At 38.0% G+C, this 23,508-nt stretch overlaps 1 protein-coding gene across 1 annotated transcript in view; it reads right to left on the bottom strand.

Annotated features, from left to right (window-relative positions):
* The window catches only part of KCNMB4 (potassium calcium-activated channel subfamily M regulatory beta subunit 4), a 54,324-nt gene that overhangs the window by 14,127 nt on the left and 16,689 nt on the right, over window positions 1-23,508 (bottom strand). The window contains exon 2 of the mRNA XM_039866008.1: window positions 14,103-14,230. Coding sequence (XP_039721942.1) covers window positions 14,103-14,230 — 128 coding nt within the window. The remainder of the gene's footprint in view (window positions 1-14,102; window positions 14,231-23,508) is intronic.

Raw genomic sequence — 23,508 nt, 5'->3', positions numbered from 1 at the left:
ATGCTTAAACAACAAAAGGTGCTCCTTGTGGCCTAGCATGTCTGAGAAACAGTGATACAAAAGGGACTCTCAAAACAAGCTGGGGGCTGGAAGGGACTAAAAACAACAGCACTAATTAAACCAGGACACCTCCGTATTCCCCTCCCTGATTAAGACAAAACAACAGAGTCCCTTGTTTACATTGTGAAGCAAAACAACAAAGAGGAAGAGTTCTCCTTACAGAAAAGGCTGCAACACTGAAAGGATAATCACTGATCAGAGTCATGTGCCATTTTCTCAGTATCTTCAAAAACAGAGTAGAGGTTCCCCTTTGAAATTAAGTAAGATGACATCCAAAGGCTTAAAATTGAGCCTGTGTTTTCTAGGCTCATGATTCTGAGATCCTAGTGTTCGAACCTGCTCCAGTGCTTCAGGTGAAGCAAGTCACAGGTTGCACCCAGCATAGTAACTACACACAGAGAAAAAGACTCTTTTGAAAGATCACTTTAACAGCCACACATTGCTGAATCATATTCTCAGCCCTCGCTCCAGGCAAAGGGATATAGAAACTAGCAGGAGATACATCACAGATCACACACTTGCAACGTGGGTGTGAGAAACCGTTTCCAGGGAGAAAACGACAAACATATTGATGCACCAAAAATATGCATGTAAGCAGGGATTCCATTGGGTGTTGATAAGACTGGCAAGAGCTTCAGAATTTGGTTTTCAAGGAAATGAGGTGGGTAAGGAATCCCCCCAAATGTCAATGTAACTTACCATCTGAACAATACTGGGCATGTTGTATGCAGATGAAAAGTAGCATTTAAAAAGAGGTCGAAAAACATTTTCCCCATGATTTTTGATATAAAATCAAGATGGCATAGACTCCTTAACTAGCAAAATAGAAGCGGGGGCAGAGCAACGAGGTCTCCCTCACCCACCATGGCTCCAACACAAATGCCCCTACTTAAAACAACAGTCCAGAGGGTCTGCCCAACCCTGCAAAGCTTGCATTTTCTCCAGTGATTCCCACACCTAAAAGAGCATCACAGTGTGCAAAGCTTGAAGTAAGAGCTCAGTAAATGTTAGTGGAATAAGAAGGGAATAAAAATCCAGTGCCACAGATTTTCTGCTAAGCAAATGTTGAAGGGTGGCGGGGGTTGGAGGGAGTAGGATCTTAGACTTCAAGGGAATTCTTTCAAAGTCTACATATATTTGTTTGAAATTGTAACTATTATAGATGTAGTTGCATAAATAGTCATATGTATTTGTTTTTACAGATCGTGCCAAATATTTTCAGATAATTTCCGAGAGAAAGTGATTGTGTTTACTATTCTTTTGTCATTACAAAATTTCTTTTCTTCCTGCTTAGTTATTTTAAAACCTATCTATCCGGCCCAATCAAGCCATATGCATGTAACTAACTACCGTCTCTCATGTTTCCTCTTCCTTCAACTCACCTGTCCCATACCTGCTTAGGTGCTTTCCCTTCCGTGAGATGCCTTTCAACACTACTACTCCTATACATGTCACTGTTTCGGACCTATCATGCTAGGAAATGCTGCCAGAACCCAGTTTAACTAAAACTAAATGAGCCCAAACAGGTGAATAGGTTTGTTTTTTCAAAACCTCTGAAAAAGATCTTGTAACTCAGGGGTCCCCAACCCCCAGGCCATGGACCAGTACCAGTCCGTGGCCTGTTAATATCCAGGCCACACAGAAGGAAGTGAGCAGTGGGCCAATGACCAAAGCTTCATCTGTATTTGCATCCACTCCCCAGCACTAGCATCACCGCCTCAGCTCACCTCAGATCATCAGGCATTAGGTTCTCATAGGAGCACCGGTCCCTAGGGCCAAAAAGTTTGGGGATCACTGCTGCAACTCATTCTACAATAATTCATTCCACAACTTACTCTAAGGAAATCACTATTAATGTCTGATTAGGTTATGTCCAATTCCCTATAATTAGATCCTCAAGGAAGAAAAATCAGCCAGTCGACACAATTTAGTATTTTCTATACCTCTCACGTCACTATGGCTCCATTATTTTTGGAAACTCTGAAGAAAGGATCTGAAAAATGTATACTGGGTAGGGGAGAAAGTAAATCACATATCTTCCTGATTATTATGAAAACTTGAAGGAAACAGGGCTACCTCCTATTATATTGTCATTCTAGAAGCTTCTCAACTGTTAAAATCCCATTAAAATGTTTTATGCGCTAAACAGTATTTTTTTAATTAAATAATTAGCAGAGTACATATACTTTGCTGCTGCATGTTGGAAGTTAGAAATAGGTTAGCATTTCTATACAGGCTAGCAATGAATCATTCATCCTAATCCCTAAATTATATTGTAAAGACTACATGAATAATAGCTTTACATTCAGTTTTCTTGTAGTCTGTTAAGCAATTATTTCTCTTTCTTGGTAAAAGTGCATTGAACAGATATTGAAATACTTCTGCATAGTAAAATTAGCCAAATTAATTATGAAGCTCTTTTCCTAACTGATAAATTGCTTATAAACGTATGTTTGGAGAACAGAAGTTTTACAGAGAAATACATGTAACAATTAAAGTGATGACTTACGATACAATAATAGAATTTTAAAAACAAGTAATTAGAAAGACCCTATCAGTCAATCTTAAAGTTTCTCTTGGATGTGCCAGTAACTTAACTTTACCCTGGTAGCAAGTGATATTCAAAATTCAAGAAAACACATGTAAATTGTCATCACATTGTTGGACTGAACATGATAAAGAGTTTGAAAATCACTAAAAATTGTAGGCATGTGCATTCCTAGGGAAATTCGTTTTATTTTCCTCTGTCATGAGACTAGTATTAATGTCCCAAATAGGGGCCACTCTTGGCCAGGGTCCTGTAGTGACAAAAGCATGGAGCAAAGTTGCAGATGACCCAAAACAGACATGTACTATAACCAGAAAATAAACTCTCAGTAGCTCTTGTTATGAGCTACTGAAATATTCAGATTACCACAGCACAATTTAGCCTAAACTCACCAAAATGCACAGATATAGAGCTGGGGATCCTACAATTTCACTAAGTAAATAACCATGATAGTCAAAATGAGTCCTCTTAATCTAAAGCAAAAAAACAGTTTACAGTACACATTTGAGCATTTTATAAAGCTTTCTTGATACTCAATTCTCTTCCATTCAGCTATTCAACATCTGTGGAACACCTACAATGAGGTGGGCACCAGAGCTATACTGTTGTGTTGGCTTTCACTAGCCAGTTGTCAGCTCTGGGTCACAAAACACTGTCTGGTCCTGTCTGTATTCCCATTACCCAGCTCAATGCCAGGCACGTGCTCTAGGTGCTCGGTAAATATTTGTTATTGTTTATTGTTGAAATATATTTCAAAATGCAATGGACATTTGTACAAAGTACAGAGGCAATAAGAGAAAGAGTACTTAAGTGTGCCTGGGGAAATTAAAAGGAAATATCTTTCAAGCAGACATGAAAGAAGAACGGGAGTTTAGAATCCAAGTTTCTTAGGAGAAAATGTAGCACATACCAAGGCACAAGTGCTTTGGTCTGGCATTTCAGATTATCTTGCCACCAATGGTACACTTAAGAATGTTACAGTAGCAATCGCACTGATCAGATATAACAGAGTCCCTCCTATCCTAGTATGGGCTGGAATCCTGGCCAATGTCAACAGCAGCACAGCAGAGTGCTTAAGAGCATTAACTATGGAGGCTGAGTACATAGGTTTGAATTCTGTTTCTGCTACTTTCTAGCTGTGTGATTTGGGTAAGTTGCTTAACCGCTCTGTGCTATGTTCCCTCATGTATAAAATGAACATTATGACAATAATGCCTTGTAGGAGTATTATGCAGATTCAATATATTCAATGTATAAAGACTTTAAACAGTTTCTGGAGAAGAATAAGCACTATATGAAGGTGTTGGCCATTACTGGGTAAGGCCAGAGGAAAATCACTGGTGTCAGATTTCTGTCTATGACCCATCCTTTTCAGCATTTTTACCAGTAACTTGGATAACAGGATTGAAGTCCTTTTGATTTACAGTTAGAATAACATTTTATGATGGAAGAAATAACAAAGATGATACATGCCAGAATCAAGATGGAAAATAATCAGAAGAGAATGGAACAATCAGTCAAAAAGCAACAAAGTGCATTTGCCATATAGGGATAAATGATAAATACTTGCATTTAAATCTAGAACACCATTCTCACAAGTTTAAGAATGGAGGGGAAACTGCTTGAAAAATAGCATGTATTAAACAGATGTAGGGGAAGTAACTTTATTAATTATAAGTTCTGTATGAATCAACAGCGTGTTATGGCTGCCAAAAAGTTAATGTCACGTCAGGCTTCATTAACTGAGTTTTAGTCTCTAGATTAAACAATGGTGGCTCATATGTTTTGCCTTCCCTTGCGCAGGCCAGCTCAAGACACAAGAAAAAAAAGCGTCACAATGAGAAGCCTATTCTCAACAGTAACAGCAGTGTGGACTCGGGGATGCCTATGCTTGGAGGGTCATGGGCTTAGGTTCAGATCCTTATCTGTTCCTCCCTAGCCATGTGACCTTAAGGACTGTTTCCTCTTCTTTAGAACTTGGATAACACTGAGACCAGAGACTAACCAAGACGAATTTTTTTTTTATTGTGGTAAAATATAAATAATATAAAAGTTGCCATTTTAGCCATTTTAAGTGCCCAATTCAGTGGCATTGTACATTCATGATGTCGTGCGACTATCACCATTATCTATTTCCAAAACTTTTTTGTTACCCCAAACAGGACCTTGTAACGGTGAAGCAGTAACTCTTATTCCCCTCTTCCCCCCCCGTCCCTGTTAAACCTTTCTGTGTCTATGAATGTGCCTGTTTTAGATATTTCCCAAGATAAACATTCGACAACTAAAAATGTTTGGAAATGGAATGGGCTTCTTCAGGAGGAGGTGATGTCCACAGCAACCAGAGTTGTTAAGATAGAGAATGGAAAAAAAACACTTTCCATTGTAGAGGGGATTTACTTTGGATTGGAGTAAGTAACTGGGAGATGTCTCCCAGATTTGAGTGTGTGAGTCTAGGAACTCCACAATCCCCTGTAATGTGTTAGAAGCTAGTCCTGGCCCCATTTTATCTAAGATGAAACTGAGGTGAGAGCTCTTTACTAAGTAGCCCAAGGTCATACACTGAGTCACAGAGAGCTATGGATAGAACCGAAGTCTCCTGACGCCCGGCCCTGCCCTGCATTCCGTCATCTGACAGTGCTCCACTGTGACCTACTTGTCCTACAGTTCTTATAGACTTCCTCCCAAATTCCTTCAGGGCTTTGTTTGATGGCCGCATAAACTATCTTAAATGGAAAGTGATTAATAACATTAAATTCTTAACTTTATTGCCATGATGATAAAAGCTGTTAGAAAATTAATTTGCAAGCATGAAAGCACTTTGAATAACCATCAGAAAACAGATCCTCAAATGTATATCAACAACATTTGCAGAATATGTGGATGTCAGACTCAAAGCAACACTGGAATGGATTCCATACATATTCCATAGCATACTGAAGAAGCCAAACATTTACTGATTTCTTTTTAAGTACAAAGTTTGAGAACAAAGAGAGCCTTCAGTTCTGATGTAATCCCTCAGACACAAATGTACATGGTAAAGACTCAAAATGTATATAGAAAAGACTCAATCTGAGTAAGAGTCTAGATTCACTATTTCTTTTTTTTTTTGACTTAAGATATATTATTGGACTCAGTGCCTAAATAGAAAGCCTCTATATGTGTTCCTTTAAAAAATAACTACAGAACCACTCTCTTCTTTAATGATAGATTATAAGAAATATTTTTTGGAGTAAATAAAAAACAAAAGTGAAAATCTCTATTAAAAATTAAAATTTTACTAAATACCAAATATAGATTCTAGTAATTCCTTCAAAAGTCAATAAAATAGCCCTATGGAATTTATTCAAAATATCAGTTCCCATCTTTATATGCACATTTTCTCTCATTTGTATCCAGCAAAGGCAAGATTTTTTGTGTTTTTTGTTGGTTTGTTTTATTTTGTTTTGTTTTGTTTAGTAATTTGTTCTAAAAAAGAAAAGAAAACTTAGAAGCTAATAGAACAATTAAATTCAACATATATTTTAAAAAATCTGTATTTAGGGCTTCATAAATCAAAAACAAACGCAAAGACATCGCAAAAGTCAATTATAATTAACCAATCATTTTTCACTGTATTGGTCTTAAATGCATTCGGAGGCATGTACCTAAGCATGTAAGTGTCGTTTGTCTCACATAATAACTCCAGAGGCAGACAGGGCAGAAGCAGCTGATCAACGATGGTGCTGGGAAACGCTCTTTCTGTCTTTTTGCTTTACTCTTCTTAATGTATGGATGCCCATCCGTACGCTTATCACCTCAAAGTTGCACCATGGCTTTTACACTCCTGGCATCAAGCCACATATATCCACTTGTCTGCCAGGACAAAGCTAGTAGAAAGGGAAGGTGGCTGTTTCCCAGAACACTTTCCCAGAATCCCCCCTGTTGATGTTACCTCTGTGGCGGTTCAGAATGAGTCATCCCAAGACGTGCCTCTGTGGTGTGCAAGTTGTTTTTGAGATGAAGGTAACTTTAGCGGTCTCAAGGAAAACTCTGCCCCTCCCTTAACTACCTAGAAGAACTTAAATTAGGGGCCTTGCCCATAATAAGTGATTATCAAAGATAACCTCTTTTGACCTATCTACAGGACAGAACAAACTTCTATTTACTAAGCATCAGCTCTTCTTATCATCCTGCAATGAACCTTTGAAGCCCCCAAGGCACCCTACTTTATCCCTAGCTCAGGATGTTTTATATACTCATGTTCCCTTTCTATCTCCGAATCTCTTATGGATGTGGGGGTCTCTAACTCTCATGTATGGGTTCCTATATTACATGCCATGTATTAAATTTGGTTATTTTCTCTTGCTAACCTGTCTCATGTCTATTTGATTATTAGACTAGCCAGAAGAACTTCGAGAGTAGAGGAAAGACTGCTCCTCCCCACACCTCTAATATAGTCACCCAGGACAGAAAGTCATACTCACCCAGTTCCATCATCTTCTTAACCTGACCTCCCCCATGCATCATGTGTATCTCTAAGTCTGTGGATTCCACTTCCTTAAAGTCTCATGTCCATACTCTCCTTTCCTTCCTTGACTAATTCTGCCTTTGCTCAGGCTCTTTCAGTCCCATGGCTAGACTGGTACAATAATCTTCAAATTGCATACCCTTCCCCCAACTTATATCCAGTCTATCCTTCATGCAGCCACCAGACTGGTCTTTCTAAAACACAAGTGTGACCATCACTCTTCCACTGCACATAGAATAAAATCTAAAATGTTCAGCATGACATAAAGTTACATATTACTTAATTCAGCCTCTTCGTGTTCATCTATCAGCTTTCCCCTAAATGCACTTTCCAAGCACATAAAGCTCCTAACTTTCCTCCAGTTGCCATGGTATTTCAAATCTTAATGCTTTTGAATATGCATTTTCCCTGAAATCTCTTTCTCTTGCCTCATTTATCTGGAAAATTTCTACTCATTCTTTAAATTCAACTCAAACTTTTCCCCTGTGAAGGCTCTTCTCTTTCCACTCTTTATCTCTGACCATAGGTCCAAGCATTATACCGTGCGTGTTTGTGTGTGGGTATCATTATGGCACTTACTACAATGCATCCCAATTACACATTTGTCTTCCATACTAGGCAATGAGTTCCTTGAAGACTGATACAAAATCTTATTATCTGACTACTGTTGCCTGGTACACGGCAGGTGATTAATAAATGCTTGTCGAATACATGAAAGAGTAAATGACTGAAATGGTTATAATTTTATGGGTGAAATCTAAGACACTGAAAAGGGGAACGCCACGACAGAAAAGTGATAAGCTATTTTGTGGAAGATCTTGCCTAAAATGATGCTGTTTATTTCAAAAAGAGGAAGTAGTTATTCATATAAAAAAGTGAATTTTCCAAATAATTGAAGTTTAATGTTTTAAATTGAATGAAAACTAATAAAAATGTTAAAATATTATTGGTAATATCTTTCTAAAAATGCATTACACATTTCCTTGCCTTTTAAGGAGAGTGTGTTGAACCAAATTTAACCTTTCTTGAAGACTCAGTGTCATCATTATGAAACTCAATTATTGTTGAGGTAGGAGGACTGTCTGCTCCTCTATTAAATGGCTGCAGACTGTTAACCATTTAGTTCTTTGCTAATTTTTTTTCTCTTCCACCATTAGGATTTTATCTAGCTTCTTCAGCTGTTGTAATTGTACAACCCTTCATAACCAGAGAATCACAAAACAAACAAAATTAGAGAGCTTCAGGAATCTTAGGGATCATTTAATCTATCTGTTTATCAAATTTTATAGAGAAGAAAACTAAGTCCTAAATAAGTGAGCAGTCCTTTTCTAATTGGTTGCTTTTAATCTTCTATTTTATTAGCTTCAAACTATGTTCTGCACTCTACTCAGTGTTAACTCAGGCCATTATATTCATCTTTTCCTAAAATGTTAAGGGTAAACTTAATTTAAAATATATACTACAGGACAAACATAATTTGAATGAACTTAAAAATCAAGACATATCTTTTCAGTAGCAGAAGTATAACATATTTATTTTATTTATTAATAGAATCTCTTCTTTTTAGTTATTTATGTGTGTTCTATTGCTTTGCTCATTAATAAAATCTCTATTATTTATTAATTCAATACTTCACTTGGCCTCCAGTGAATAACCAGGCAATTCACTGATTACTTATTTCTACCCTAGCGGTTACAAATTTATACGGCAGGGAAGAAACACACATACATTTACTAAATACTCACGACTATATAGATATGATTCTTACCCAAAAAATTCCTTAAAGTGGGTATTTTACTCTCATTTTATAAATGAGGAAACCAAGATCAAGAAGTTGCACAATTTACCCAAGATCATACTGTTAATCAGTGGTACAGGAGAAATGTAAACCCAGATGTCCGATGCCATAAGGCTGCCCTTAAGGATTTCATAATCTATGTAAAAGGAGAAAGGTACTGTTCAATTATCTCTGTAACAGTGTGGGAAAAGCAACCATCGTAGTGTGGGAGCACAGAAGAGGAAGTAATTAATTGTACCTGAACAGGTGAGATGTTACACAGTGACATTTGAGGCAAATCTTATTAATAGTAATAAAAATAACAATAGCAAACACTTTTATAGGAATTACTGCAGGTTACGCACATGCCATCTCATTGATAACCTCACAAGAGCCTTATTGTTTTTCCCTTCTACAAAGAGAACTGAGGCGCAGGTAGGTTAAAGCAACATACCCAAGACCACGCACTCTAGAATGTGCCTGGTTCTATAACCATTGTGGTGTGCTAATTCCTAAAAGTGAACAATAGCAAAGGTGTCCCCAGGTGAGGGAAGAGGAGAGAGAAAGCAGCAAAGGCATAGAAGTACGTGAGAAACAAGAGTAATTTGAGGTGACTGGAAGAGCATTTAAATCAGATCATGTCACCACTCTACTTAAAACCCATCATTGGCTGCTTACTGCATTTAAGTGAAAGTTAAGCTCTGCCTACTCTCTCCAATGTCGACATTCACTAATCTCCCTCTTACTCACGGTTCCTGTGCCACGCTGGCCTTTCGGTTCCTAACAGCCACGAAGCTCTTTCTTGTCTCAGAACCTTTGCATATTTGCATGTTGCCTCATTCTGAAATACTCTTCCCCTCGCTTTTTACCTAGCTAACTAATTCTTGAGCATCCTCTGGTCTCCACCTAATTATGATTTATTCAGACAGGCCTCTGAAATTCCCCACCTTGTTATAATTATCTCATGGTAGCACCCTCAGCTCTTTCTTCATAGCATTTACCCTACTTTGTAATTATTTATCTAATGGTGTGATGATAGACTACAAGCTCCACGAGGGCGGAAACCGTGTCTACTTTTTTCCTTTTGTTTTGCTTTTGTTTCCCTATGACTGGCACATAATTAAATAACAGAAGTTGAAGCTGGAATTGGAAGGGCATGGACTTTATTCTATGAACAATAAGAAGGCAGAAAGTTTTAATCGAGGATTGTGTCAAGATCAAATAATGTTTTAAACAAAGAAAAACAAAACCTAGCGTAGCGTGGGTGATAGATGAAAGACCAAGGCTGAAAAACCTGTTGAAGATCACTTCGACGATCCAGATGAGAAGTAGTGAGGGCCCGAACCCAGTGTGTGTGTATGTAAAGCTGCTCTGTGCACTCAGAAGGATAAAATAAAAATTAAAAAGTAAATCTGTATAGAGAAACACTGTATAGAGGAACTGTATAGAGGAACAGTTCAAAAAATGAAGACTGATCACTACCCCTGGCCCTTTGATCCAAAGGAAATTGCGGAGCGAGTAACCATTTTCCAGGGACATCCCTTCTTCAAGGGGAAGCCAGTTAAAGCAAATATCAAGAGAAGAGTCGTATGAGAAGACTAAGACTCCAGGGAAGTTTTCCAGCAATGGAAAGATATCAAAACATATTCGGTAAGGGGGCATAATTCGGGTTTTGCTGAGAAGAAATAAGCTAGGGAAACGCTAAGAGACAAAAAATGGTACGAGGAGGGTAAAAGTGTAACCTCGCCTATGTAAAAATGTGTAAAAATGTGTAAAACAGAAATCTACACATTGGAAGGAGATTGTAAGCCCCAACATTGAGGAAGGCAAAGAGCTGAAAGGTTACATGGGAAGATCATGAATGGAAGCCGCCTGTGTCAGGCTCACCTAAGGCCCTGTGTCCTTCCTGGCGTAGGAGGGGTGACCACATGGGGATTGGTCTCCCATGGCAGGCATGGCTGTTGGTGGCTGCTCTGCCCACTGCAGACATTACTCTTGAGTACAGCTCTCCTAAATAAGGCTTAAACAGTGGAAAGCTAAGACTCCAATGATCTTTGTCTTTGATTTTTAAAATACCATCCTTTTCCTGAAAACGGAAACTTCTTGATAACTATTCTCCCTAATTTCCTGCATGTGCGTGAAATCTAAAGGTTACTTTAAATATAAAGTTCATCTTATCGAGAGCATCTGGGAGTCTCTACAGGAAGGCTATTTTTATCTCATATTTAGCAGTAGTAAAAAGTGTATTAAGAGAAGATGGCACCAGGGAGCTGCCATTTTTCACACCTCCAACCAGCACTCTTGTTTCCTCTTGCATATGTCATGGTAAAAGAGCCAAACTCCAAACTCCTGTTTTCCCGGAGTCACTTAAAATCATGTCTCAAGTATCGCTGGTTGTGACAGACCGCCCCCACGTCTATCTACACCCCGACAGTTTGAGAATGAGACAGTGAGATGATGGACAGGCAATGAGTTTGCATTCTGAGGGAGGTATGGTAGGCTTAACTTTACTGTTACCAAAGTTAACACAATTAGCGTATAACATAGGTTTCGCTCTCTTCAAATAGGTTCTCACCATTCTGGAGGAACAGTCCTGATTGGGTGCTGAGGATATTCAGGCTTCATGCCCTCACAGGAGGCAACCCTGTTTGGGGGAGGCGGCTTTTAGAGAACTCAGTGCCTGAGTAGGGAGTGAGGAGAAGTTTATTAAGATGACAGCTACTTAGTCAGGACAGCCCATGGGAGGGGGCACCCTTGTTTGTCTCCAACTGTAAGCTCAAGCTCAAGCTCACCCACATGCTGAAACCCACTCCTGGTCAGGGGCCGGAAGCATAAGGGGTCACCCAACTCGGACAGCGGTGGGTTCAGTATCAGGCTGGGTTCTCGATGACACTGTTAAGTCATTGCATCAAACAACCCTAAGGTCCTGATCCACTTCTGCATTTCTTGATGTATGAAATAATAAATTTCCCATTTATGGTACTTTGAGTCAGTCACAGCTTTATGTTTACCTGCAGCAGATGGCATCCTAAATGACATACAACTAAATCAAACTTTGGAAATCGAGCAAAGCAGCCCAGAGAAGGTGATATCTGGGGAGTCTCCATCAAGGCAGTCGAGAAGCAGGAGAAGCAACTAAAAAGGCATGAATATAAAAGTATAAGATATTCTGGGAACTGCACACAGTTCGGAAAGGCGATTGCAGACAACTGGATAAAGAAGTTGTGGTACGTATATAAACAATGGAATATTACTCAGCCATAAAAAAAATGAAATCTTACCCTTTGCAATGACATGGATAAACCTAGAAGGTATTACGCTAAGTGAAATAAGTCAGACAGAGAAAGACAAATGCCACATGATTTCACTGATATGTGGAATCTAAGAAACAAAATGAAAACAAACTCATAGATACAGAGAACAAACTGATGATTGCCAGGTGTGAAGGGGGTTGGGAGGCTAGGTGGAAATGGTGAAAAGATTAAGTACATCCTGGTAGTTTCTAAACAGTCACAGGGATATGAAGTACAGCGCAGAGAATATAGTCAATTATATTGAAATAATTACGTGTAGTGCCAGGTGGGCACTAGATTATGGGGGGATCACTCTCTAAATTATATAAATGTTTATCCACTATGCTGTACACCTGAAACTAATATAAAATAATAATAAATGTCAACTCTATTGAAAAATAAAAATTTAAATTAAAAAAAAAGAAAGACCATTGCAAAGAACATGAGTATAGAGACAAGGCTGGAGAGGCGGTAGTCTGGGGCAAGACTTTGAGGAACCTGTGTGATATGGTAGATTAAATATAGCCACAACATCTTTTTGCGTTTTTTTTTTTTTTTTTAATCAAGATGCAGAATCTATTTCAACACCCCCTGAATCTGGGCTGCTTTGTAACTTGCTTTGACCAGTACAACATGTCAGAAATGTTAGGCTAGTTCTAGAGCCAAAGCCTGGCTCTCTTGAAATGCTGTCAGAAGCTGCTATATTATAAGGATGGTGATTTAGTCTACTGGAGAATGAGAGGCCAGGGGGAGGAGAACTAAGGTGCTTCCTCTGAGCCAGCACCAAGTGCTTAGCATGTAAGGGAAGAGGCCCTTTTGGACCATGCAGCTATTCTAGCCATCATTTGACTGCACGTGAGCCCAGGAAAGATCAGCAGATGAACCTCCCAGTCGACCCGCAAGATCATAAGAAATAATAAATCATTGTTGTAGTAAGCCACTAGATTTAGGGTAGTTTGTTACATAGCAATAGCTACCTGACACATAGGCCAAGCCAAAATGTTTGGACTTTACTAAAAAACCTGATTAGAATCATGTTTTAGAAAGATCCCCTTGGCAGCAGCATGCAGAATGGTTTGGAGTGGAGGTGAGGTGCAGATGGAAGGATTTGTTAAAAGACTACTGCATTCATAGAATAAAGAAATAATGTGAATCTGAACTAAGACAGGGGCAGAAGGAAGGCAGAGAAGAAACATTACAGAGGTACAATCAACACGATGGTGAACATAGTTTACAGAGTAAAAAGGAGAAAAGTAAATGAAGAATTATTAAAGGGTTTCTGGCCTAGGTAAACAAGCGATGACAGTACCACTCACTAAAAGGACGAGAAAGCTGACATAAGTGTAGAACGTCCAAGTGGAAATGTACAGCAAGGAGTTAAGAAGATTCAGTAAAGTTTTGATAAGTAAATTTCTATGATTAACCTGGGTGGGTACTGGTGTTCTAGTCCAAGGAGCTGTTGTTATACGGAATAACTTGAGTTCTAAGGCAAAGTTTTAATGGTATGAACTCATTTTATTATACTTCATCAGAATAGAAAGGAAAATGAAAGATAAGATTTGATACAGTTTGAAAGGCTGACAAACCTGTGGTTATTTACATTATATACATTAATGTGTAATTCTCAGGGAACAATACTAGTATACAATGATCCTACTTAAGGCACTTGTTTAGCGTATCCTGAGGGTAAACTCTATGACATAAGCTTTTTTTTTCTTCTTTTTCTTTTTGGCCTGCAGATTCTTTTCATGCTTCCCTTCCCATAGAGTAAGACGGGGCTTCCCTAACTACATGCTGGAAAGAATTGAGACTATCTCCATGTTGTATATTTTGTCAAGTGAGCACAATCTATATTTTATTAATGTCAAAAACTACAGAGGCTACACTTTTAATATGCACATGCAAACATTGGCTTACCTTTGAAATTGGTTAAAATAGCAAGTAAATGGCTGGGAACCAATCTCATCTTTCCAGTACTGTTGCCAATTCATGACACTTTCCAAGTTCTTCTGATTTTCTCTCTTACAGGGAGGGATGTAGGAGCACTAACAAAACAGAACACAGAAAGTAATCCTATTATTCTATAGAATATTGAAACGGTCTATTTTTTAATAGAGAGATGGCGTTATGCAGATAGTAAATCTAATTCTGACCTACTTAATTTTTAATACAACCAAATTGAGATTGCTAAACTACAGCAAGTCCTCACTCAACATCATCAATAGGTTCTTGGAATTGGTATAGCAAAACCAATTTTACCATGGGCTAATGGATATAAACAAGAGTTAAGTTCCTGCGGCATCTCATCAACGTTATAATGAAATGACATTGAACGAAATGACGTTATTCAAGAGCCTGCTGTATATTCCAAAGTTCCAGTTTGGCACAATTACAGAAAATATTCCAATAACAAAAACACAGCAAAAAATAACCTCTGTCCTTACAGTATAAGGATATAGTATAAACGATTAGTTACAATCTAATAGCAAACTAAAAGCATACTCTCTCTTGGAGAGCCTGCCAAACAACATAGGGAAGTACAACATAAAGAGTTAATTTTATATCCAATTTCTATCTATGGATGTTGCTATTTTCCTCTTCCACCTTTGACTAACAAAGCAAGCGTGGACTCTCCTAGATACTGCTCTCCACAGTTGAAACTCCAGTTTTCTCTTCTTACATTTTCTTGGACAACAAAATCAGCAGAAAAGTTCTTCTCAAGTACATAATCAGTGCATTCTGCTAACCGATGCCTTTTCCCAGCCTTGCCTCTGACAAAGTGATTCTCTCTGAAGGGACTCTATTACTCTAAGCAATATAGATTCAGCAGAATTGGAAAATTACTCTTAACTCTAGATGTTAAAATTAGCCCTTAGCATTCTCATCCATTTTCTCCAATTCAGTCTTTTATAATAATGATCACGACAAAGACAATGCCAGCGTAGTTATTGAGTGTTTACAATATGTCAGACACCGTAATAAATGCTTAACAGGCTTCAACTTATGTACTTTGTACAACAACCCTTTAATGATCTCCATTTTACAGATGAGAAAATTGATATTTTTGTCAGCTCTACAACTGGAATTAGATTCTTGTGATTTCTACTCTCAGATGTTTTACCAAGATATCCGATATGAAGGAGCAGGAAAAAATTCTTAGCTTTATAGTATAATTTGAGTTGTATTATTTAAGAGCAAATAATTTATCAATACTTTCCCATTATTTTCTGGTAAAATATAAAATATAAAAATATTTTTAGCATGATGTACAAAGCTCATCATGATCTGATCCCTACCTGTCCTTGGCATCATTTAAGCCTATGGTGCAGCCATGTAGAAGCACTTGCTCCCCAAATCTGCCATTTGCTGCCACAGCTACCTGTCTGGCACACACTATTTTCTCTCCTCTTAATGCCTTTTTCCCTTAGTTCCCTTCTTTAAAGATACAGTTCTAATGTAACTTGTTTGGGGGAGCCTTCTCCTTCTTACGCCACAGTTAAGGCCCCCTCATTTGTGTGGCCATAGGTGTCGCACCCCACGCTGTCACAACTGGAATCACACAGTAGTATACTTGTCTGTTTTATGTCAGCCTTCCCAGTTTGCTGGCATATTGGGACAAGGGCTATTATTTTTTCTGTCTGTATCTTCACACTTAGAACTACGTCTAATAATGGTGAAGTTTCAAAAATGTTGGTAGAATAAATAATAACACACTTAACCAATAATTCCACTTCTGGGTATTTATCCAAAGAAAACAAAAACACTAATTTGAAAAAATATATGCACCCCTATGTTCACTGCAGCATTATTTACAATAGCCAAGATATGGAAGCAACCTAGGTGTCCACTGATAGATAAATGGATAAAGAAGATGCGGTATAAATATACAATGGAATATCATACAGCAATAAAAAAGAATGAAATCTTGTCATTTGTGACAACACGGATGGATCTAGAGGGTTTATACTAAGTGAAAAAAGTCAGAGAGAGAAAGACAAATATTGTATGGTCGCACTTATATGTGGAATCTAAAAAAGCAAAACAAACGAACAAAGAAAACAAAACAACAACAGACTCATAGAAACAGAGACTAAAGGGATGGTTACCAGAAGGGAGTGGATAGATTAAAAAGGTGAAGGGAAATATAGGCAATAATATTGCTATAAGTTTGCATGATGACAGATGATTACTAGAATTATTGGGGTGATCACATTGTTAAGGTTTAAAAATGTCATATCACTATACTGTACTCCTGAAACTATTAGAGCTAATATGATATTGTATACCAACTCTATTTAAGTAAATAATAACACACTTAGATACATTTTTATTCAAGATCATTGTTATTTTCACAGTGATTAAACATTTTAAAAAACAATTCAAACACATTTTAATTTGAGTCGATTTGGTTATTTTCTATTATATATAGCAAATTCACATTATGCAAATATTATTTTAATTGAATCACCACATATTTATCTTCTGCATATATAGTTCCACTTCTATTAACAACAGTAATATAAAGCTAAGCATTTCTGTGAAATTATAAATTCTGAGTTCATCCAAAGCAGAGTTCAGCTTAGAAGCAACGGAGATCATTAGATAGGGCTCCAGTACTATGATCTGTTAGGTGTTTGGGCTTGAGAAAACAACATCCTTTTTTCTGGATTTAATTTTTTTCTAATCTGTAACGTCTCCAAAATAATTTCTAGCTCTACATTTCTGATTCTCTTTTTGGAGGTACACCAAGAAAGTTCCCAGCAAAAGGCAGGAATACAAACGCTATTGCAATATTTTTCCCAGAAGAGATCCTGCCCTCGGAGAGATGGCTGGGAAGTCTAACTGAGACACCATCTCGGCCAAAGAAAAGGACAAGTGTGGTAGGTCCTTTCCTGGGGACCTGTACTTTGCATTAGGGAAATGTTCATACAGGGATTCTGAATTTCCTATTGCTTATTTTTCATAACATATTGGACATTTCCTTTCCTTCTACTGAAACATTTTTTTAATTAGCATAGCCAATTAGTTTATAAAGGGAGAATAAGTGCCAATCATTTGTGTTCTTTGTAGGATGGAAAAATTTCTAGATTTAGAGGTAGAAGCTGTGAGGTGTAAAGCCCTAAAAATTCATCGGAGCCCTTTTTGCAATGAGTATACTCAACACTAAACATTTTGGGGAATAACAATTAATAAACGAATGTAATTAAAGCACTTAAAAATTTCGCAAATTAACTGGGGATGGGTTTAAAAGAAATGTCTCTACCAAATGACAACAACTCTATGATCCGACTAGGAGAATCGTACCTACATGTTTCTGAAAAGGTCAGATAAAAACTTTCACTGAAGGTGTAGTTTTGTATTAGATATGTCGTGATTTCATGTGGGATAAAATAAATGTTTTTTTGCCTTTAGGAAACTTCGAGCTAGTGTGGATGGATTTTTGGAAGCAAAGTACTTTTCTTCGTTGGGGAAAATAACCTGAGATCAAAATCCAAGTATTCTTTTCATGGACTGCATTCTTTTCAAAGAGTATGATAGATTAAATAATGAGCTTATAATGCTCTAGCAACTTTTAAAGCTCGCATCGCTTTGAAAAGAAAAAAATTTTAAGGCTAAGCTTTATGTTCTAAAAAAATCATTATTGTTCATTTTCCTATATCTTGATTCTCCAGTTAGTTGTCTTTAAAATTTCTGAAGCCAAACTCAGATTCTCCCTAGATTTCTTCTCAATTCTACTTAAGTGGATCAGTGTAGATTGTTAAAAATTTTAAATAAGCTATAAATGATACGTCAAAGCAGTGTTCTAGAAAAAAATTTTAAAAATTCAGTCATAGAGATTCCTTTCCTTTCTAGGTTATTCAAGCCTGATGGTTTTCCGGACACCAAAATAGCTCCACCATGAATCTCTCTCCTTTGGGGGAGGGACACAAAGAATAATGTACAACATATCATCACCATCCTCATCATCATCATCATCATCATCATCATCATCATCACCACTATTATCATCATAGCCAACATTTACTGACTATGTATGTCAAGTATATCATTAATCCAAATTTCACTTAATTCAAGTAAGCAAATGTTATAACCACCTTCATTTTACAGATGAGAAAATTGAGAGAGAAAAGGGTTTAAGAAAACCTTCCCTAAGTAACAATGGCAAGAGGAAAAGCTAAGATTCAGACTGAAGAGTGTTCTTAACCACTGCATCACACTGTCTCCCATGTCTTTATCTTTAGGGTTTCCCTGTTTTCTCTCTTTGGTGCTTCCTAAGAGGGAATGAATCTCCTTATCCCTTTCCCTCCTCCCTCCCAGGAACAGGCAGTATTGTAATAGTAGTATATTTACTAAAGGCTTGTGGGTTAGGGAAGATAAGCTGACTTTTGCATTAAAGAACCAGTATAATGATTCTTTGGGAATGAAATTGGTGTAGTCCTCCTGAGGACAAAGGAGCTGAAGCAATCTCTCGCAATCCTTTGTTTTCCTGGTACCTTCTCAAGAGAAATGCATTGTAAGTCTTTGCGTGTTCCCTCTTATCTCAATTTGGCTCCAGGGTTGGTTTTTGGTGCCATGAATATAATTTCACTTAGGTGAATTTATAGACACAATGTCTTTGGTCATGGAGGACAATGAGCATTCCCTTGGAGAAACTTGCCCATCATTCTGACCTTTTTTGTTTTTCATTTGCAAAGGCAGCATTTCCCAACTTCTAATATTACTATTGACCAAATAACCTTCACTGGAGTCTGTCATTTGGTGCCTAAACTAGCATGAAATCACTTTCTTTAAAAAGTCAGGAGAAAAAGAGGCATGTGATATTAATATATTTGTTTAATGCTTACCTTTTAGGATAAATTTAACTTCTGCTTTCATGGACAAAGTTGATGGGATTGAGTGGGCTATTCTGAGTATATTAACATAAAGGCTTCCAGTGAGTTTATTAAGGAAAGATACTTGATGTGGAATATTTGATTACACTTATTTTTGATTATCACTTATTTTTCCATTATCTTATTTTAGGGTTTAACAAGATTTATAACAGCATTCTTTTCCAGCCTATCACAATGGATTTTTATTTTAATAAAACTCTTCTTGAGTGGGTTCTCTGTGTGATAAGTGTCTTCAGGGTTGCATTTCAATTATGTGGGCAGAGTAGGCAGAATTCACTTTCTTTCTTTACTGAGTCATTTAAGGAAAACCACTGAACAAAACACGTGATCTATTTAAATAAACATTGGGAACCGAGTTCTATGTTAGGCATTAGCTAAAACAAAAATGGAGAAACTGGCTTCTCTCTCCAGTTTCTTTCTTGACTGCACGTGGGCAGGGAGGGTAGTACTGAATGGGTTTAGCTGATTAATTTCCAAAGTAAATTTGGTTGGATAATGAATTCTTAAAACATTATCTACTGGAACATAGGTCTAATTACATTTTATACTAAAAACTCCATTTTCTGAACTCCTGTTAGACATCTATGTGTGAGCTATGATTTGTAATTTTAATGACTTTTTTGACAATATAAACTTATAATCAGGAAAGCACTGTGGAATAGAGAGTGTAACTGAGCCATTTATAAACTCCACAATGTTTCGTATGCCTCAAGACTTCACTAACTGCGCGCATATGCACATGCAGAGACACACACACAGGCACGCATGCACACACATGTATCTTATGAATGTAGGTTAATTAAACAAACACAAAATTACATGTCAGCTAAAAAATTAAGTTCTAGGGTAGGTGGTTTCAGAGTGTAATCCATATCTGAAAGCTAAATGAAAATAATCACATGGAAGAATTTGAAGGTTAAATAAATGGCTTAGAAAATGTGAAAAGCAAGGCTACCTAAGAACAGGAGAAGCTAAAATGAGCAGGAACAGAGTGGTGCTCAGCCTAGAAGAGTGTTTATCAAAGCATGCTCCACAGACCACTGGATCGCTTGTCAAAAAGATCCACCTGCTGAAAGTCTGATTCAGTCGGACTAGGAATCTGAATTTTTAATGGCTCTCCTTCTCCCTTGGAATGACAGGTTTTTAGAATTAATAATTTATGCAACACACTACTCTTAATTGCTGAATGCCAGACAGCATACAGAGATTAGATATTACTCACTCCTTACCCCTCTTCCTCCTCCCTTCCCAGGAGCAGGCAGTGTTGTAATAGTAGTATATTTTCAAAAGGCTTTCTGATTACAGACGAGGAAGCGAAGATTTGGTTTTACGATTTTGAGATTGTGATAGGCTTCACAGAAGAGATGACTTTTGATTTGTGTCTTTATGGAGTTTGCTTCTCAGTGAATGAGTTGGGAAGGTAACATTGCAAGAAGAAGAAATGAAATGTGGAAGAGACTTTGTATACGGAAATTTCAGAAAGAATGAGTCATCTAATGTGTTTGGAGCATAGGGGGCATGGGAGATGGTGTTGGAAAATGCTCAAATTATCCAAACTACTACTCATTGAGGAACTGTTCTTCTCCCCTTAAAGGCTTCCATGAAAAGTTGCTCACAATCACATATAGAGGATTCCTGCCCACTCACCAATGCTCCTTTAGTTAGAATTTATTATCATGTGTTGATATTACATCTGCATTTTTATGATTTAATAATATTCATTTAACTTCTTGATGTGAAAAGACTGCTAAGGTTGGTGATATTATTAAAGCTGACGAAAGTCTGGAATAATATTCCACTTTCAAGAGAAAAAGGTTCATTCAGCTTTAGAGTTAGAAAATAAAAATGCACTGTCTTGTCAAACATAAAGGTCAATTCTGAATAGAAGAAGTCAGACCAAAACAAGAAGTTTTAATCTAGAAGAAGCTCAATAGTTATTATTTATAACAAGCGTGACAATACATGTAAAAATTTGTTCAATGGCTTATGATTGTAATGTAAAATCCTTGAGGAGATGGCCAATCCTCTTATGACCATACAGAACACGGAAATAAAATAAAACTTTCTTAAATGCTCATGCATGCATTCAGATATGCCTCACTGATGACATTATTTGTGTACTGTAAGGTACACAAATCTAATATGTGTATGTATGTGTGCGTATATATATATATATTTAATGAAATTTTACAACCGTCATTTCTGCATGGAGACCAATAAGTCCTGTCCCTGATAAGTCCCCTAGAACCAGGATTGATAAATGGTAATGATGAAAAATTGATGCTTCCTATTGTGGCAGAATGTATTTTCCAAAGATGACTGTAGCAACATCTATCCCATTTCACATGCTCCTACAATGTGACATTGTCACTTCTTTATGTAGGGATGTGGGTTTACCTTCCATTCCCTAGAACATGAATGAGCCTGTGATTAGAGAAAAAGCGATGCTGTGTGACTTCCAAGGTTAATTCAGAAAAGGTGACATCGTTTCTGCTTGTATGTCTCTTTTCAGAATGCTTGTCCATGGAATCTAAACACTATGCTGTGAGGAAACGCAGAGAGATCACATGGAAAGGCCCAGGTGTAGACGAAACCAGCCCTCCAGCCAACAGCCAGCATCAATTTCCTGATATGTGAGTAAATGAGCCTTCAGCTGATCCCAGCCTCCAGCCTTCAAGTATTCCACTGGGACTTCAGATATCATGGAGCAGAGATAAGCTGTCCCCATCACGCCCTGTCTGCATTGCTGACCCACAGAATTTGTGAGCATAATAAAAATGATTTGATCCACAGAGATCTTTGACAGTGGCTAACGGATCAGAGGGCCCTGAGGACTGAAGAGGTGGACAGCCTTCTAAGGTTCTCCTTGATCTACATACCTGAAAATCCTTGAGATTTCATTAAATGAAGTCAAATGAGTCACTGTGATGTCAGACAGGACTCCTCATCTAATCCCCAGGCCTAAAGCTCCTTGAGTGAAGGGGAGGCTGGTTATCCTTGAAGAAAGATTCCCACGGTGGCAGCTCAAGTAGCACCTACTGAAAATCTTCTCATAACCTTTCCTGGGAGAACATGCAAGCATTTACGAGAGTAGTTGTGCAGTGAGGAAAGAGCAGACATTTAGAGTATTACTGACTCTCTGCTAACCCTAATTTCTGACAACCTTAAGTATGACTCAGAATGGGGGCTCTTGGGGTCAGGGAAAAATGGAGCTTTGACCTAAGATGGTGTCACAAGGGGCCCAGTGAGTCCATGAACTCTCTTGTGGTTGTACCTACAGATCCTGAATGTATAGATGCGATACACGTTAGCACCAGTCGTAATTCCTACCTCGACTTCCTTACCCACGGACAGAAGACTATGATGGTAGATGACTGAAACTACCTGCTCTTTCCACAAATAGTAAACCAGGAAAGCAATACTGCATCCCAGGGAAGTCACAGAGATTACAGGTGTGAGGGTTCTTATCATATCCCCATTTAACTTATTTATTTGGCTCTTGAAGACAGAAAAGTCTTGGAGAATGACTGTATTGTTATATCAATCAGTGGTGACTCTGCTTTCAGCTGCTGTTTCAGATTTAGTCTCTTTAGCAAATGAACTTACCTCTGGGGCCCATTTATGGTGATTGCTCTGGCAAATGCTTTTTTTTTTTTTTCATCCATGTGGACAGAGAGCACTGGAGATGGTGTAGACTTTACTGTCTTACTCAGGACTGCCCGAACACTCTCTGGCCATTATTCTATAGTCTGCAGAGACCCATGGGAGGGTGAGGGGGGAGTTACACTGCCTGTACATTGATGATATCATGCTGGTCAGAACTGGAAAGCAGGGAATACAAGGTGCCTGAGATTCCTTAGTAAAGCACAGGCATGCCAGAGGGTGGGAAATTTGAGGGCCTGCCATCTCAATGACTCTTCTGGGGGTCTGGTGGTCTAGGGAACTTCTGGATATCCCTTCCAAAGTGAAAGACTGCATCTTTCACTCCTTAAAACTAAGAAAGAGGCACGATGCTTGGTGAGCTTCTTTATATTTTGGAAGAAACACAAAACAATATTTGGGATTGCTACTTTGACCCAATTACAGACCCATAATGCTGCGAGCATTCAGTGGCAGCCAGAGCAGGAGAATCTGCTCCAGCTGCTCCAGGCTACAAAAAGCTCTCTCGGTTCACCACTGTGGCCCAGCACCTCCAACAATATACAAGGGGTTTGTGCCAGGTTGGAGGATATAGGGTGCCTATTGACAGCCCTGACAGCATAAAGCAAACCCATGCTTTCTTTGGCAAATAACTATGCTCCTTTCGAGAAACCACTAAGGTTTGTTACTGAGTGCCAGTAGAGTCTGAATGCCTGAACATAGAACATCAAGTCACCATATTATCCATTGTATACTGTGCTTTGTGACCCACTAAGACATAAGGGTGGGTT

The sequence above is a fragment of the Pteropus medius genome, unplaced genomic scaffold, assembly GCF_902729225.1.
Source record: "Pteropus medius unplaced genomic scaffold, Ma_sr-lr_union100, whole genome shotgun sequence".
Taxonomy (NCBI): domain Eukaryota; kingdom Metazoa; phylum Chordata; class Mammalia; order Chiroptera; family Pteropodidae; genus Pteropus; species Pteropus medius.
The sequence above is the reverse complement of the archived record's forward strand: the minus strand, read 5'-3'. Positions and strand labels throughout refer to the sequence as shown.